General features: G+C 45.6%; 2 protein-coding genes across 4 annotated transcripts in view; one reads left to right on the top strand and one right to left on the bottom strand.

Annotated features, from left to right (window-relative positions):
• The first annotated feature begins 141 nt into the window (after nucleotides 1–141).
• LOC115400899 (porphobilinogen deaminase-like) lies at nucleotides 142–9,272 on the top strand. Of its 3 annotated transcripts, none has more exons than XM_030108961.1 (14): nucleotides 142–299; nucleotides 2,521–2,574; nucleotides 2,735–2,807; nucleotides 4,286–4,335; nucleotides 4,602–4,657; nucleotides 4,835–4,912; nucleotides 6,044–6,121; nucleotides 6,235–6,310; nucleotides 6,713–6,826; nucleotides 6,931–6,969; nucleotides 7,063–7,182; nucleotides 7,293–7,355; nucleotides 7,538–7,624; nucleotides 7,703–9,272. In XM_030108961.1, exons 1-14 carry the CDS (start codon nucleotides 276–278, stop codon nucleotides 7,874–7,876), a joined length of 1,086 nt encoding a protein of 361 aa, XP_029964821.1. In that variant the 5' UTR covers nucleotides 142–275; the 3' UTR covers nucleotides 7,877–9,272. The 3 variants fall into 3 exon arrangements, with proteins under 3 accessions (XP_029964821.1, XP_029964820.1, XP_029964819.1); XM_030108960.1 differs by lacking the exon at nucleotides 142–299 and adding an exon at nucleotides 2,294–2,426 and having other exon boundaries at nucleotides 7,293–7,346; XM_030108959.1 differs by lacking the exon at nucleotides 142–299 and adding an exon at nucleotides 2,294–2,426.
• A 797-nt stretch (nucleotides 9,273–10,069) lies between these two features.
• LOC115400898 (ubiquitin-associated and SH3 domain-containing protein B-like) overlaps nucleotides 10,070–16,493 on the bottom strand; it is a 28,082-nt gene continuing 21,658 nt past the window's right edge. Inside the window, exons 3-14 of the mRNA XM_030108958.1 lie at nucleotides 15,480–15,666; nucleotides 15,139–15,337; nucleotides 14,891–15,060; nucleotides 14,606–14,814; nucleotides 14,339–14,483; nucleotides 13,283–13,406; nucleotides 13,019–13,138; nucleotides 12,852–12,944; nucleotides 12,637–12,781; nucleotides 12,443–12,549; nucleotides 12,260–12,369; nucleotides 10,070–12,137 (exon numbers count right to left, since the gene is read on the bottom strand). Of these exons, the coding sequence (XP_029964818.1) occupies nucleotides 12,000–12,137; nucleotides 12,260–12,369; nucleotides 12,443–12,549; nucleotides 12,637–12,781; nucleotides 12,852–12,944; nucleotides 13,019–13,138; nucleotides 13,283–13,406; nucleotides 14,339–14,483; nucleotides 14,606–14,814; nucleotides 14,891–15,060; nucleotides 15,139–15,337; nucleotides 15,480–15,666 (1,747 nt within the window). The 3' untranslated portion in view covers nucleotides 10,070–11,999. The remainder of the gene's footprint in view (nucleotides 12,138–12,259; nucleotides 12,370–12,442; nucleotides 12,550–12,636; nucleotides 12,782–12,851; nucleotides 12,945–13,018; nucleotides 13,139–13,282; nucleotides 13,407–14,338; nucleotides 14,484–14,605; nucleotides 14,815–14,890; nucleotides 15,061–15,138; nucleotides 15,338–15,479; nucleotides 15,667–16,493) is intronic.

Genomic DNA, 16,493 nt, shown 5'->3' with positions numbered 1-16,493 from the left:
AAAACATTTTCACTGGATTTTTGTGTTTTCGCTGTACACGTGTGGTGAACTTTGAGGAATTCTTGTGCGGCTGCGCCGCCTCGCGGAAGGAAGCGGAAGCGGGAGCCGGAAGCAGGAAACGACCTCCAGCGTGCCGGGCCAATGCCACTGCAGTGCGGCCGCTCCATTCAGACATGGCAGCGGCGGCAGCGTGAGAGCGGCGCGCTGATTTAACGAGCACCGGAACCCACTGCTTCCACCGGGGCTTCACGGCCGCCGTGAGCCCGTTCGCCGTCATGTCGGAGGAGGCCAGTTCCTCGGTAGGTCTTTATATACAGTGCATGCCTCGCGTGCAGAAATTCAGCGCTCTCTGCGGCGTGTGTGCGCGCTTATTGGCTTATATCTGCGTCAGTCAGCGTATCCTGAGCTCTCGTTGGCTGGGAGGATGGAGAGGGCGGGGCCTGTGAGTTTTGACAGATAGCTTGAAAAGGGGCTAATGAAGGCTAAATGTTTCACTGTTGAGCTCTGGCTGTTTTAAAATGCCTCCTGTGTCATGTTGGAACAAAATACTTTTATATTTACAGCGATAAACCGTCCACAGAGTTCAGATAAGACCAGAAGCAGTGGTCACTGGCTTTAGATTCAGTCCAAACCTCGTGTTCTTTCTGCTTTTTTACACTTTACGAGCCAAATTGTTAGCTAATCACCGATTAAAATTCCAACAGCAGTGCGAGTTTTTACCTAGAAAGTACATTTAAAGTGGCACTTGGGATTTATAGCGGCTCATTCACTCTGCACAGACTCTCTGGTGTCGTGTTGAACTTTAGTTTCCGTCCCAGCTCTGATCTATCAGCTCTGAACTCAGTAACAGCGTGTGATTCATGTTTTAATATCAGTGTTATCAGATCATGAGCAGTGCAGCCTTCACCATGACTCTCTACCGCTTCATAATCTACTGAGGAATGTGGAGAATTTTCATGACGTGAAAACCTTGAATCTTACAGAAAATACTTAATATTGTCAGATTTTTCAGTGAAGTTCTGAATGGGACCAGCAAGGGGAAGTTAAGCCTCTTTTCTTATTACACAGTGAGATGTGGGGATTAAAAGAGGAGAAAAAACATGCGTATCAACAGTTTTTACATATGTGCGATATAAAAATGACTCAGTGTGTAAATGTTTGCATGTAAAGTGCATCAATTCTCTGCAACTTCCACCTGACAAAACTTTAAATGTGAAAGAAAATACTTCATATCAGTTATGATCAGTATGATCAAAAGCTGAGAAATAAAAGTAAAAAAAAGAACCAAGTTCACAAACTGTCTCTAATCTGGACATTTACTGATGAAAGTTGCAAAACAGTGTTTTTTTTAAACACAGATACATAAATAATGTCTTTATATTCCAAAAATATTCTCACTGACTCCATTATAAGAAGAATTATTCATTCATTTACATACCGTTTTATTCCCCAGAGGATTCCACCAACCTGGGCTTATTTATGGACCAGTCGGAAGAATCTGGCTGAATAGAGACACAAATAAATTCTCTCTTAGAATATTTGAATTGAAATTGATGACACAGGTAGAGGTGAAGCTCTAAACCCGGGGTGTCAAACATCAGACCAGTGGGTCAAAGCTAGAACGTGAGAGATTTCAGTTTGGGCTTAATTTTAGAAAGAGACCTTTGATTTTTGGACTTTGGATTGAGTTTTTTGGACATTTCACTGTATTTTTAAAGGGAACTTTTTCATTTAAATTGGCTTTATGTTGAAATTATAATCATTTGCAGTCGTAATCTTTTGGTTTTGTGAAAATGTTGAAATTTTCCAAAAATATACTCTTCACCACAACAATAAAAAACTTTCTAGTTTAACTTTAAAGGTTATTATGGCGCTGTTTTCCTGGTCTGGCCGACTCTGGATGACATCAGTCTCTATGAGGCTCCTGAACTACACACTTTTTGTGGTCAAAGTGTGTTCATCTTATTTGAATATGTGGTTTTGAACCCTGTCGTGTAAGAGGGAGTGCTATTTTATGAGATGAGGTGAAGTGTAAAAATAAAGATTTCTTCTTGGGCTCCTCAGTTGAGACAAGCTTGTTGTTATCTGCTCTCGTCCCGTCAGTTCAGAGCAGAGCCGGCGCTCTCCCCGCTGGCCACACCTCTGATCGGGACCCTCCTTAGCTGCCCATCCCTGCTCCTCATAACGGACGCCATGAACTGGCACACTTATCTTATAGAAGCAGAGACATGAAGGGGTGGAGATCCCTCAGGAGGGAGGAGGAGGGAGGGTGTGTGTGTGTGTGTGTGGTCAGACGCTCTACTGTTTAGTATCTGCTGGGACTATATGACCTCAGCGGGGATCCTCACACACCGCTCAGCGTACAATAGGCGCCACAGAGCGAGGAGCTCAGGATGATGGAGGAAGGACCTTACAAGTACATCAGGGTGAGGAGAGGGGAGAGGAGAGGCAGGGGAGAGAGGGGGATCGCTGAGGGGAGACATGTGCTGGAAGCTGAGGCTGTTTCTTCTTCCTTCACAGGACGGGAACGGCAAGGTGAGCCGCGTCATCCGGATCGGGACCCGGAAGAGCCAGGTACGCACCCCTCTCACCTCCCACCGTCCTGCCTGTAACGCACACCTCACACCAGCAGAAAGAGCTCAGAAAACCCCAGCCTGCTCTGAGCTGATCACCTCCAGCCTCTTCTTCCTCCTCCTCTTCGGCCCGTACTGATTTCTAACGGTCTGCTCTGCAGCTGGCTCGGATCCAGACGGACAGCGTGGCCGACAAACTGAAGGAGCTGTACCCGGACGTCCATCTGGAGATTGGTGAGAGTTTACCGGATTTACTTCCTCTGCTGAAAGTTTGAAACCTTTCCTGGTTGGAGTGTTTTTCGTCTCGTACCTGTTGCTGTGTTTTCCCACCTCGTCTGCCTGGTTGGAAATGTGTCAACTTCACCGCATGTTGATTGAATCTCTGGTCAGTTTGTACTGAGGCGGCGGGAACTTTCATGTTTGTCACAAAATTATTGTGATATGAATATCGATTAAAATGAGATCTTCTTCTGGATTTTAGTAGATTTCTCAAATATTGTGAAGTTATTTACATGTTTTAAGCTTTGATTTGTAGAAATTGACCAAAAAAATGTCATTTCGTTGTTACTAAGCCAGTAAAAAGATTTTGTTCTTAGAATAAAACAGGAAGTGTCTGAATACTAGGAGTAGGCAGGTTGAATCCCAGAGATGAGCTTCCTCTGTGGATCTGTCTGATGAGATGGTGTCATCTGTGGTTTCTGTGAGAGAAGATGAGCAAGTTTCCTCTGAACGGAACGGCACAACGTGACACACGGACAATGATGCCAGGAAACTGTGAGAATGTCTTAATAAAGAAAAGTCTTCCCGTTCCTCGTCATGCTGAGGCCACTGCCCTGTCTGCATGCAGAAATCCCCATAACACCGGGGGATGAATGGATTCAGTGATCAGACCAGTTGGTCCGGTCCGGTCACTCGGTTGTTCTTCCTGTAGTTGAGGAGTTTCCATGGAGACGTGTTGCTGCTTCGGCGTGTGTCAATCCAGCGTTAAAATTAAAAACCGAGCCTCTCATTCCGGTCAGGTGTGCTGCAGCTGAGAGTCGTTTCTGTCTGACCTGTTTCCAGAAAAAACGTAATCGTCTTAACCGTTACAGCAGAATCTTCTAAACGTGGAGAAAATCCAATTTTTTCCTATTTAATCAGCTATAAAACACAGTTTCTCCTTTGTTAGTGAGCTGCTTACCAGTGAAAGAAAAGATTTTTTCCATCAACCCTTTGTTTGACTGTCACTGAAAATTCAACCTGTTAATTTTCCTCTGGCCGCACGGTGGCGCGGTGGTTAGCGCTCTTGCCTCACAGCAAGAAGGTCCTGGGTTCAAAGGACCGGGGCTCGGGGCCTTTCTGTGTGGAGTTTGCATGTTCTCCCCGTGTGTGCGTGGGTTCCCTCCGGGTACTCCGGCTTCCTCCCACGGTCCAAAAACATGCATGGTAGGTTAATTGATCACCCTAAATTGCCCCTAGGTATGAATGTGTGAGTGAATGGTTGTTTGTCTATATATGTCAGCCCTGCGACAGACTGGCGAACTGTCCAGGGCGTACCCCGCCTTCGCCCACAGCAGCTGGGATCGGCTCCAGCCACCCGCGACCCCGAAAGGGATGAAGCGGCGGAAAATGAATGAATGAATTTTCCTCCATTAAACTCAAGGTTGTGTCCAGTTTTTGTGTTTTCTACTTAAGTTCTTTTTCTCAACACATCGTCTGTGTTTGCGTTTCAGTCGCCATGTCAACAACCGGAGACAAGATCCTGGACACGGCTCTGTCCAAGGTGAGTCTGTCCAGCAGCACAGGAAACACCAGCTGTGTGTCTGTAGTTCTTTGTGATAGCCACAAGTTTTTCCATAAATCAATGAAAAATGAGTCAAAACACCGACATGAAAGGAAAGCATAGCCGTGATTATTATTCTGAAGAACAAATCTCAAAACACAGTGAAATATCTGTATAATGTTTTTATTTGATTCAGTTTTTATCACAGTGCTTGAAAAGATTATTCCATATTTACTAAGTTTGTAACATTGTCCTTATGTTTGCAGATCGGTGAGAAGAGTCTGTTCACTAAAGAGTTGGAGAACGCCCTGGAGAAGAACGAGTGAGTTGCCGACTTCTTTTTTTCTTTTTTGATCCCTAAGAAGCAGTGAAGTTTAGTAAGAGTCCGTCTGATGTTCAGTCATGAAAGGAGAGCCGCTGGTCCAGCTGGGCTCGCTGCGTCAAAAGATGCTTTATTTTATTTTGTGTGTGTGTGTGTGTGTGTGTGTGTGGTCTGCAGGGTGGATCTGGTGGTTCACTCACTCAAAGACCTTCCCACCACGCTGCCTCCAGGATTCACCATCGGAGCCGTGCTCAAGTGAGTGCACGTCTCATTTCAACTCTTTTAATCATGAAAACTAAGCCTGAAGCAGAAACAACAAACCACATGAAGTACTGACAGCCAGACAATAATACTCTATTTTCTGGACTATAAATCACTTTGTTTGATTTTTTTGCTGTTTCTATTAAAAAAATGAACTGATATGTTAAATTATAGACACATCCCAGCTGTGACCACTAGGTGTCTCTGTTTGACAGCGAAAAGCTGCTACGCTTTATCACACAAGTGACACCTTTATTTCTGTTTCCTTCAAATGATCTGTTAAATTGATGTGAGGGACCGAGCCGGTCAAACATGAGGATTTCAGAAAGAAAGCTATTTATTAACGAAAATGTTTCATCAAATTAACTTTGTTTTTTAAAAGAAGTCAAAAGAACCAAACCAAACTAATGTCAAGTTGACACAAAAGAACCAAAACCAAAAAATGATCTCCCTGCCCCCCTTTTGAGGGAGGTGATTTGGTTCCAGCCCACAGCTCTTCCTGTTCACGCTGCTTGCCTGGACTCTCTCAGCACCGGCAACACACAACCGGACTGAATAAAGCTGAACAGACAGTCATACCTAAATATGCATGCTTACAAGTAGTATTAAAGTATATCAACTAAACTCATACCAATGCATAAACACACTCAGTGTTAAGTGATATAAAATATATTTGAAGAGTTGGTGAGGAGCGTGACCCTCTTGCTGCTGTGTGACTGGAGGTACAGCCGTCATAATTCATCACAATGACAGAAGAATGCATGATTTAAAAAGGCGCTGAGAATTTTTTTTTTTTTTGCAATTAGACAAAATGTTGAAAAACACAAGACTTCTCAGAATAATGTGGAGAATAAATCCAGCTTCCAATGTAGTTTTTCCTCTTCGTCACATGTTTGTTTGATGGGTTGTCCAGATTTTACTGTAGGAATTCCGACACACTGAAACACTGCTGCTGTGGACTGGAGTAAAGAAATAAAGCCGTCAGGAGCAAGAGAAATAGATAGAGAGATAATTTATTAATCCCAGACTGGGAAATTCAAGAGAAAGAGCGCTGGTGTGTTTTTCCTCATGTACTGACCAGTGTTTACTGTTCCACCTGTTTCACTCCATGTCTGTTTACTGCAGGAGAGAAAACCCCCATGATGCAGTGGTTCTGCATCCCAAACACGCCGGGAAGACCCTGGACACACTGCCCGAGAACAGGTATGTACACACACACACACACACACACACACACACACACACACACACTCTGCACCATCTCAACTTACCTGTTCCTGTACGCCTGCATCAATAACAATTGTGTGTGTGTTCAGTGTGATTGGCACCAGCTCTCTGCGTCGCGCTGCTCAGCTGAAGAAGAGGTTTCCTCACCTGGACTTCAAAGACATCGTATCCTCTTAAAAACTTTGTCATCATTATTTATTAATAGTAATAAATGATTGTATTGCTTTTTAATGTATTAGTAGTAATGTAACATATTGTGGACGTGGTGACAATCCTGACTGAAAGGTTTGAATCCAGAGGCCAGACCTGTGGAATACTACGAATTAATGTTTAAAAAAAAAAAGAGAGAGATTTAACAGATAGTGATTAATCATTATTAATTCTTCAATTTGTGACCAAGCGATCAGTTTAATGCTCAGAAGCAGTTTGATTCTGGCCACTGTTCAAAACATCCCAAACACCAGCGGAGCAGCGGTTCCTCTCGAGCCCTCCACCGCTGGGCAGTTTGTTTGTTTGTTTGTTTGTTCGTTTGTTTGTTTGTGGTTTTCCTGAGCGTCGGCCCTTCAGCGCGGAAACCTCAACACCCGTCTGAAGAAGCTGGACGACAAGAACGACTTCTCCGCCATCATCCTGGCCGCAGCCGGCCTGAGGAGGATGGGCTGGGAGGACCGCATCAGTCAGGTACCGGAGCCGCGCCCGGGCCAGCAGAGCCCTGTGTGATACCCTGACCCCTGACCTCTGACCTCTGACCCCTGACCCCTGACCTCTGCTTGTGTCCTGTGTAGATCCTGGGTCCAGAGGACTGCATGTACGCAGTGGGACAGGTAGGAGCTGTGTGAGCACTGCATGGAGAACGCAATGTGTGTGCGTGTGTTTTATAAATGTGTGTGTGTGTGTGTGTGTGTGTGTGTTGTCAGGGAGCTTTAGCGGTGGAGGTTCGAGCCCGAGACGCAGACATCCTGGAGATGGTGTCAGTCCTCCACGACCCCGACACGGTGCTGCGCTGCATCGCCGAGAGAGCCTTCCTCAAACGGCTGGTACGCTCACACACACACACACACACACACACACACACACACACACACACGCACACGCACACACTGGCTGTTGTGTTTTCCTGTGTGACGAGCTGAGCTCTGCTCCGCAGGAGGGCGGCTGCAGCGTCCCGGTCGCCGTTCACACTCAGGTGAAAGACTGCCAGGTAAGAACGGTAGGTAAAAGAAGTCCTGATCGCCACACACCCGTCTTCCTGTCTCCAGCTCACATCCACCTTTTAGAGCATCTTCCTCCCACTCATTGATGTAGCTTCCCTTCAGCTCGTCTCCATATGAGCAGCTGTTCGTCCACCAGGGGGCGATCACAGCGCTGTCTGACTGCCTGTTGCTGTTCCAGCTCTACCTGACGGGGGCGGTGTACAGTCTGGACGGATCCGAGAGTCTGAAGGAGACCATGCAGACCAGCATCGCCGCCGAAAGCGAGGTAAGCGGTTCGATTCCGTGTGACCCGGCGTGTGCTTGACTGGGAGAAGCCCCTCACTCTGTGACCGCCCTGCCGCAGGCTGTGCAGAAGGTGGACGAGCAGGTCCAGCGGGTCGGGGTGACGGCCGCCAAGATCCCCGGCGACGCCCAGGACCGCGCCGAGAAGCTGGGCGCTGACCTGGCCGACCTGCTGCTGGGCAAAGGAGCCAAGGAGATCCTGACGGTGGCCCGGCAGCTCAACGACGCCAGATAATCCCCGGCCGCCGCAGACATGGGACTGAACCCAGACCGTGAGCGGGAGCTGCTCTCAGACACAGCGGACCTCATGGAGACGCCTCCTCCTCCTCTGCCCGCCCCCCTCCTCCTCCAGAGGCGCCAGAACACACCGCGGCCTTCAGACGCTATCATCACAGGAAAAACACCACCCGCATATCAGTAAACACAGAAAACAACTACAGACACAGGAGAAAGGAGCCTCGGTCCAAAACGAGAAAAATGGAACAATTCATATTTATATGCATGAGTATAAGTGTATATTTAACCACAGAACCTTAATGGGGATGCCTTTTCCCACCCAATCCCGGTAGAACAACTTTTAAAGAGTGAATCTGTAGAAAGTATAACAGAGATGAGTTAAGGTAATAAAACATCACAGCAGGAGACGGTAATTATGAAGACCTCAAACTACAAAACTACAAACTCAGTATTTCTTCTCCAGATTTGACATTTTCATACACTTTCAGTTGTTTACAACCTTTTTGAAATGCTCTGAAAAACACACTCATGTTCTCTTCTGGATCTGCTCTCAGCTGGACCCCCGTGGCTTATTTTCATCATCCGACTACTTGAATCTATCAGAGATCAAATAAGGTGTGCCAACACAGTGCTGGAAGAACCTCTCTCACCATTTAGACCCCAAAGATAAAGAGGCTGCTGCACTGATGGGAGTTTGCTCCACTCCACTGGCTCATTCTGCTCCTTCATGCTTTTAACTGTAACACTGGGACCTTTTAAAGGGCGTGAAACCCTCAACTGTGGTTCACTGCTTGAGTTTACTGAAGGTGAAACTGTTATAGACTAAATATTAGACAAGCATGTGCAAGAATGTGGAAAAAAAAAGTGTGATTTCACTGTTTTCTTCCTTTGAATTGGCAGTAATGTATAAAAATGGCATTTGAATGATTCCATTTGTCTCAAACATCAAATCCCCCAGTATTTCAGTTTGCTGTTAAAGATTTACACACAACTTTGGAATAATCACCCCTCAGGTAAAGACGGGCCATTTTTAAAGTAATGGAGCCAACAAGATTATAATAATATATTAAAGTAACGTTTCACTTCCAAGAGAAGCAGTTTAATTGATACTTTAATAACATAATGGTTCATTGGCAAAATGTAAAGTTATGGGCTTTATTCCTTTTCTTGGTTTTTCAAAGTGCCGCTGTCTCCTGGTAAAGTCACATCGCTCCAGTGAGGCTGTTTTAACCCATAGGCCTCCTTTATTTTAATTTAAACCTCCTGAGAACACGTGAGGTAACTTTAGCCATATTCGTTTCCCAGCTTTAATTTCTCTCTGAGTTCATGTCTGTTCTTTTTTCTGTAGACGTGTTAACTGTTTCTCTTTCTGTTGTCAATAAAGATAAAGATGTGAAAACATTTTGGGATTCTTATCTCTTTTTTTTTTTAACCTGCTGTTAGTGAAAAATGAGGTCAGACACATAAAGGTCACCTGTGAACCAAATAATTAAAACCAAACAGGATGTCGAACGAGCGATTTACCACACCGGATACAGCTGCGCCTTTAATTCAGAAGACAAACTGCAAATCAAAACACAAATCTGAGCCCCAGACAAACCCCAAACCCCACAAGATCCTCAAAATACGAAAATATTGCAGCTGCTTGAAAAGGACAGCCTCTCTACACACACACTTAAATTACAAAAAGCTTTAAATTAACAGCTGTACACATTTGGTGATATGTTGAGATAATAAATATCGAAAAGGAAGTGACTGCAGTGATCTTAATAATAATTCAATGAAATGTTTCAATACATTGAGAGATGCTAACATAGCAATCAGTTGGACCGTGTTCAAGTAGCTTTTATTTTCCAAACTAAATAAATCTCTTCAATTGGAATCAGATTAAATAAAATTCATTGCTAAAAGAAGAACAATAGAGACCTTGCCCTTCGAGGCTCGGTCCCTAATAAGCAAAAAATATGGAAAATGAGTTTTGTTTTAATACTTCAGTTTATTGGCCCGTGGATAGCATCTGAATGCTAACTAAAAGCACATTTACTTGATGTTTATTTAGTTCTAAAGCCCATTTTTCAGAAAGGCAATGTACTCCAGTGATTTGCTCACTGGTTAAGGTAGATTATGCCAATGCTTTTGGAATGTTTTCATGTCAAACGGTTATTTTTACATGCATTCAGGATATTTTTTTTCTTTTTAAACTGATAAAGTAGAACTCTAACCCGAAAACCCTGTGATCGCATCACAGTGCTAACAGTCTCAGTTATTAATAACGTGATGATAATGACCGTGGATGTTGGTTTAAATGTATTTATAGTAGCAAAATTAAAAAATGAATGTATTGAGTTTAGAAAATCTTACAAGGCAGCAGTTTTGATGCTGGTATCAATACTGCTGCTGGATAAAGGTATTTTCCTAAACATGCTAAATTATGCTAATAAACCATTTGCATCAAACTGAGTTTCATTTTTTTTAAATGGGTTTTTAACTTTTTGCTAACCTGTGAAGATGATTTAACTAAATGTCTGAATAAGAACCTAGCCTTAGGCTTCAAGCTAATTCGTGAACAAGAACATATAATGTCCAGAAACAATGTCTGTGTCACTTTATAGGTGGAAAAAAAAGAATAAATCTTTGCTTTTTGCAATGCTAAATGCTAAAAGTTAACAGCGGATTTTTATTTATTCATTTGTTTTTTTACATAACTTAATTTGATCATATGAAAATAAAAGCAATCACTCATTCCATGGAAGTTTTCAAAGCTGCAAATGCAGTCAACACCTGAGATACAGAGCAAAAATCTCTCACATGCTAATAAAATGACCCTCTGTTACACGTTTTACTCATAACATCTAAAAAAAAACAACACTTACAAATAAATAAAAATCAATATGGAAGACTGTCTTTTGTCTTTAAAACACAACTACTTCCAGCTAATTCCAACAAACGCACATGAGAGCTGCTGCTGGACGGGGTCGAGAAGCTACGGTGTGATTGTCATTGTGCAGGTTGTGCTGTTGTAGCCGCGGTGGTCTCAGTTTGATGAGGAGGAGCTGAAGAAGACGACGATGTGCTACATGTGGTGTCCGGACGGATGGACGGACGCTCCCTGATGAAGACGTGACGTTCCCGTGGCAGGCAGCATGAGCTAGCAGAGGAAGCTAGCCGTGCCGTCTGTTTCCCAGCCTCGCTTCTGCAGTCTGGGATGGTTTTGTGAAAGAAGCTCTGATGCTAATCGTGTAATTAAAAGCAAAACAAATACTGCAAACTTGAAAACTTGAAACTACCTCTAGCCAATAAATAAATGGTTACTTTTGTTTCAGCTTTAGGTAGTTTAAGCTTCATGCTAGTTGAGCTTAACTGGTAAAACTTTAGGTTTTAGCATAGCTAATATTAGCATTAGCCAAAAGGTCAAAATTGACTACTAAAGCTTTACATATTCAGCTAAAGTTAACAGAAACTGTTAGACAGTTGAGGTTAAAAAAAAAACAAAAAACAAAAAAACAAAAAACTACATTTGCAAATTTTAGCATAAGCAACACGACTTGATTGTGTTGAATTTAAACACATGCCCAAGATCCACAAACACCTTGATGTAGCTAAAGGCTTCTTCTTATTTCAGAAAAACTTCCCAAGACTGAAGCTGAGGCCCCGTTTACAACACAACAATTTCAAGTGAAAATGTAGAACTTCTGTTTTGGTTGTTTGATCACATGACAATACTACTTGGAGAGACTGACGTTGTTAAGGTGTACAGTCTGCTGTTCTTTGCTCATGTGTGTCGTTTCACAGCATGCTAACTACATTGATTTGTTTTTTTTTGCTGTTTCAATAGAAATGGACTTTGTTTTCAAAATGTTGCCATGTAAACGTCAAACTGAAATGAAAACATGAGAAGAATACGTTGTCACTTGAAACGTAGTCATGTAAACAGGCTCTAAATAAGCATGACGACATCCCACACAGCCATGCTAACACGTAGCCACAGCCATGCTAACATGTAGCCCGGAGGAATGTCTCGCGGTCGCAGGATGAATGGAGGCGTTCATGGGATGAGGCGGTCCGGTATCCAGAAGGGAGGTGGAGCTTCTGTCACTGGGGTCTGGGGGTTCAGGTGGTCTTCACTCCTGCAGGAGGGTCTCCCTCCAGTCGAAGGTGTGGTTGGGTCCATGTGTGAGGGGCAGGATGGGGGGCTCCACCATCTGCCAGACCCCTGAGTCGCCCTGTTCCTCACAGGCGCAGAGACCCAGGTACGGGATCTGCAGACCCAGCACAAAATAATCTGTTACTTTAAACTTTATACCAGTGAAGCTTCTGGAGAGCCGTCCATCATTCAGGATTGTTTCATGTAAAAGGGCATAAAGCTGTGGAGTGGGCTGACCTTCCGGACCACCTGGATGAAGTCCTTGGCGCTCTGCGGGCTGCGTCCCTGCAGCTGCCGTGTGCACGCCTCCAGAGATGAGGCGTGAGCGACAATCAGGACGTTGTTTCCTGCAGAGAGGAAGACATGAGCAGCAGGAACGTCTCAGGAGCATCTCAGAACATCTCTGGAGGCGGTCCTCACCAGTGTTTCTGCAGTCTGACAGGATGTCTTTGGTCACCTGGAAGCTCCGGCTCATGTAGTTCTCGTAGGACTCGGACACGGTCAGCTTACTGACCGGGATGAGGGGCCTGCGTCAGAAACAGAACAACGGTCAGGAAGTGAAGGTAGCTTCCTGCTGCATTAGGTTCTAGATCGCTGCTCTGAATGGACCTCACCTGTAGGTGGTGTCCACGCTGAAGTGGGCAGCAGCCAGCTCTGCGGGGGGGATCCAGGCGGGCAGGGAGGTCCCGGACACCCACTTGGTCCACTCGAAGAGTCCCGGCTCCACACGGAGCTTCAGCTTCCCCTCCTGCTGCAGACCTGCCCACAACAACACAACCGGTCAGACCCAAGGACACGAGCCCACCCCAGGACGAAGACCTGGGCTCACCTTTCAGGATGTTCTGCGCGGTCTGGACGCAGCGCAGGGATGGAGAACAGTACACCAGGTCCAGCACGGTGCTGCTCTCCAGCAGAGCTTCTCCTGGAAACAACACAGCATCTTCAGCTTCAGCTCAGCTTCGAGAAAATCCCCCTGAAGGAGGCGGAGGGACGTACCGACCAGGCGGGCCTGAGACGAGCCCAGCACAGTGATGGGAGCATCCATGTCGTAGTCTCTCTGACCCCCCCACAGGGGCAGGCTGGGGGGCATGTTCAGGTTGGACCGCACGTATCCTCCTGCAAAAGGTCAAAACGATGACATTAACAGAAACGTACTTGACCGTATTCTCTGGACTAAAGTTAACTGTTTAGTGCATTACTTCATGAAATCCCTTCTTTAGACCGATGAAGCTGCTTTATCCGACGTGTTCTCGTCCTCACCTTTGCTGTCGGAGCACAGTGAAAGCCAGTGTTTTCCAAACACCACATCCATCCTCTCGCCGTGTCGGCACACCAAAAGTGTCCGTTTGGGCTGTCGAGAGTGACCGCCGCTGATCCGCAGGACCTGCAGGGAAAAGGATGATCAACTTTTCTAAAGCGTATTCATCTTCAAGGCTCTGCATGGCTTAAACAAATCTGACTCACAATGAAAATCCAGAAATCTAGGGAAAAAAAAAACAAAAAAAACACCACAAAATTCCAGTGATCAAGAATTAATGCAGCATTTTCCCAAAGTAACAGGAATCATGACGGGTACTTTGTGGATTTTGACACTCAACCTAAAGAACTTCAGGCTCTTTTTATGCAACAACATTTCAAGTGAATAATTTCAAGCTTACATGCTTGTAATAGTGTTTCCGCCATCAACAAAGACATGGGCCTCGAGTGTTTTCGAAAAGATCCACCTTGGGAACTGTTTCCAAAAAGCTGCATTTTCCGTGGCTTTGAGCTCGGTTGTCGTGTAAAATGGACCCCCAAAACAACAAAAATTTGCATTTTCACTTTAAATTGTTGCCGTGTAAACAGGTCCTAAATGGTAGCTTCATATTTTAACCACAAAATAAATGTGTGTGTAACTAGGAGACAGCCGCCACCTCTGAGCCTGGTTCTGCAAGCGTTTCTTCCTGTTAAAAGTGAGTTTTTCCTTTCCACGGTTGCTTATGCTCGCTCGTGGATCTGTTGGGTTTTCTCTGTAAAAGCAGCCTAGAAATGACTATGTTGTATTTGGTGCTATATAAATAAAGCTGAATTGAACTGAAATGAACTGCTTGGTATGTCGTATTTCATCGACCTTCAACATCAGCCTGAAGGCAGAATGCTTCTCCAGGCAAAAAAAAAAAAAAAAATACACAGGAACCTTTTTAGATCCTTCAAGAAAACTTTTGGCTGGAATGAAACTTCAGATGATTTCATCACTATGACAACCATTCCTGATCCGGTCATCTCTCCCTGTATGTTCTCTGAGCTGCTGGACACAGACGTGGCGGATTGAGGCACCTGCATGGGGTGGCAGATGAGGCTGAGGGTGGGCGTGTCTCCAGGACTGGTGTTCTCGGGGCGACGGCTGTCCAGCAGCCCATCGAACATCCCCCGGTCTTTACTGGTCCTGTCAGCAGGCCCACAACTGAAGAAGGAGTGGGAGCTGCCGGAAAGAAGAGCACAAGCGTTTCTTTCTTCCTCCTGGTAACCAGGTAAAGCTGAAAAACTTTAGCTCATCGACGGATATTTTCAGCTAATCCAACACGATACTCTCACAGTGCTTACCCGTGAAACACCCAGGTGTCAGACTCATCGGCCAGGCTGACGTAGTTCTCCGGCAGCAGGCCGGACAGCCCCGTGGCCAGCGAGGACCCGTACACCCAGCCCTCGCTGGTGCTGCTCTGATCCACCGCAGACATGAAGACGAAGTCCCCAGGGAGCAGCTCCAGCTCGTCGTCGTTCTGCGGGACGTAGGGGTACATCACCCGCAGGGTCTGCAGAGGGCCGGATCAGATCTCAGGTCAGTGTGTCTCCAACAGAAATCAGTGTGTCTGTGGGAGTGTGAGCCACCTCGTGATTGGCGAAGCGAATGTCCCGGGAGAAGAGAACAGCCAGCCAATCGCAGCCCAGCTTCACCTCGATGCCTTTGGCCAGTTTCTCCAGAGCAGGGAGGTGATCGGAGGGGAAGTTATAGGCCAGGGTCACATGGAGCTGCTTCTTGTGAGGCTCCACATGCACCTCTGCATCGGAGACGACATAGCGTCACACCACAGGCTGATCAGACATCCCAGCGTGAACACGTGCCGTCTCGCTCCTACCTGCTTTCCTGGCCGCCTCAGTGGCGAAGTCAGCCGCGAACTGTTTCAGCACGTCGGCCACCTGCTCCTCCACGAAGAGGCCGATAAAGTTGGAGGAGGTGTAGAGCTCCAGGGGCAGCGGGCTGGGGAAACGACCCCGCCACTGCTGGACGGTGGCCTGCAGGGCCTCGCAGAGAGCTTCCACTTTGTGGTCTGCACACTGTTGAGGAAACAATGGGGTCAAGGTGTGTCAGAAAAAGGCCGAGTCCAATTTAAAATCAATCACTTGGTCATAAGAAAAGTCATGATCCCTTCACAGAGTCAGTCAGAGAATCAGGCTGTGAACATTCAGGGTGACTCACCATGAAGAACTGGCAGAGTGTGATATGAGGGAAAATGTTGTGCGCTTTGTTTTTGCCACACGTGACACGACTCTGCTGCCAGAAATGCGAGAGCTGGTTCTGCAGGGGCCCACTGGGCCGCAGGTACAGGACGAACTCCCGGGGCAGAGGGTCGTCCAGGAAGGGGTCGTCCACGTGGGAGAAGAGCCTGCGTGGCAGATCGGGAATGGCAAAGCACACGCCTGTCTGTCAATCTGTGGTAAGATGCCTGTTTTTCTGCTTGGAGCACAAATTAAAGTCTTGTACCACGTTTCTGGATATAAACTTTGTCAGCTGTAGGAGCCTTATGGCATAATTGGATCACTTCCTGTTTAGTGCAAAAGAAAACTTTCCCCTCTGCAGAGTTGCTGCCTTCAAAACATGACTTAATAGGCAAAAACAAGCTTTATTTATTTATTCTCAACCAGTTCTTTCTCCAACAGTATGTGCTGTTAGCAGACGGCACTTCAAACAGGCTGACTGCACTTAGCGGTGCGCCTCAGGGCTCTGTGCTCGGCCCACTTCTTTTTGTCTTTATACTGTATGAATAATTTAGCCATGAATGTGCAGAGACTTCTGCTTTTGTAGCAAATAAATGTTCAAAGTTTCAGCCTGCTTTTAATATTGGCTGTGGTGCACCTGTGGAGCGTTTCCGTTTTTTCTACATGAAGACGGGCCACGAGTGTTTCTAGAAAGTGTAATTTTTGCCCAGCTACACAACAAAGAAACACCATGACAAACACATTTTTCTCCTTATTTTTGTGTGTATTTGGGACCATGGAGGCCCACCAGTTGAACCTGGAGTTCTCTTTACCTCCATGGGCAGATGCTGTCAGGACTCTGGGGGATTTCAGGGTGTGTTATGAGGGGCTGATGTGGACTCAAAACCACCAGGATAAAACTTTAATACATCAATAAATAATAAAGTATGTGTGCACTGAAGTGATCTAGAAATGATTAGATATAACTGGTAATGGATCCATGTATGATTGCAAG

This window comes from Salarias fasciatus, chromosome 14 (genome assembly GCF_902148845.1).
Source record: "Salarias fasciatus chromosome 14, fSalaFa1.1, whole genome shotgun sequence".
NCBI classification, from domain to species: Eukaryota; Metazoa; Chordata; class Actinopteri; order Blenniiformes; family Blenniidae; genus Salarias; species Salarias fasciatus.
Note: the sequence above shows the minus strand (reverse complement) of the source record. Positions and strands in the feature narration are given on the sequence as shown.

Coding starts and splice junctions, on each gene's coding strand:
- LOC115400899 (XM_030108959.1), top strand. CDS start 2,394: ATGATGGAGGAAGGACCTTACAAGTACATCAGG. Junction 4,336..4,601: donor TGGACACGGCTCTGTCCAAG/GTGAGTCTGTCC, acceptor TTATGTTTGCAG/ATCGGTGAGAAGAGTCTGTT. Junction 4,913..6,043: donor ACCATCGGAGCCGTGCTCAA/GTGAGTGCACGT, acceptor TGTTTACTGCAG/GAGAGAAAACCCCCATGATG.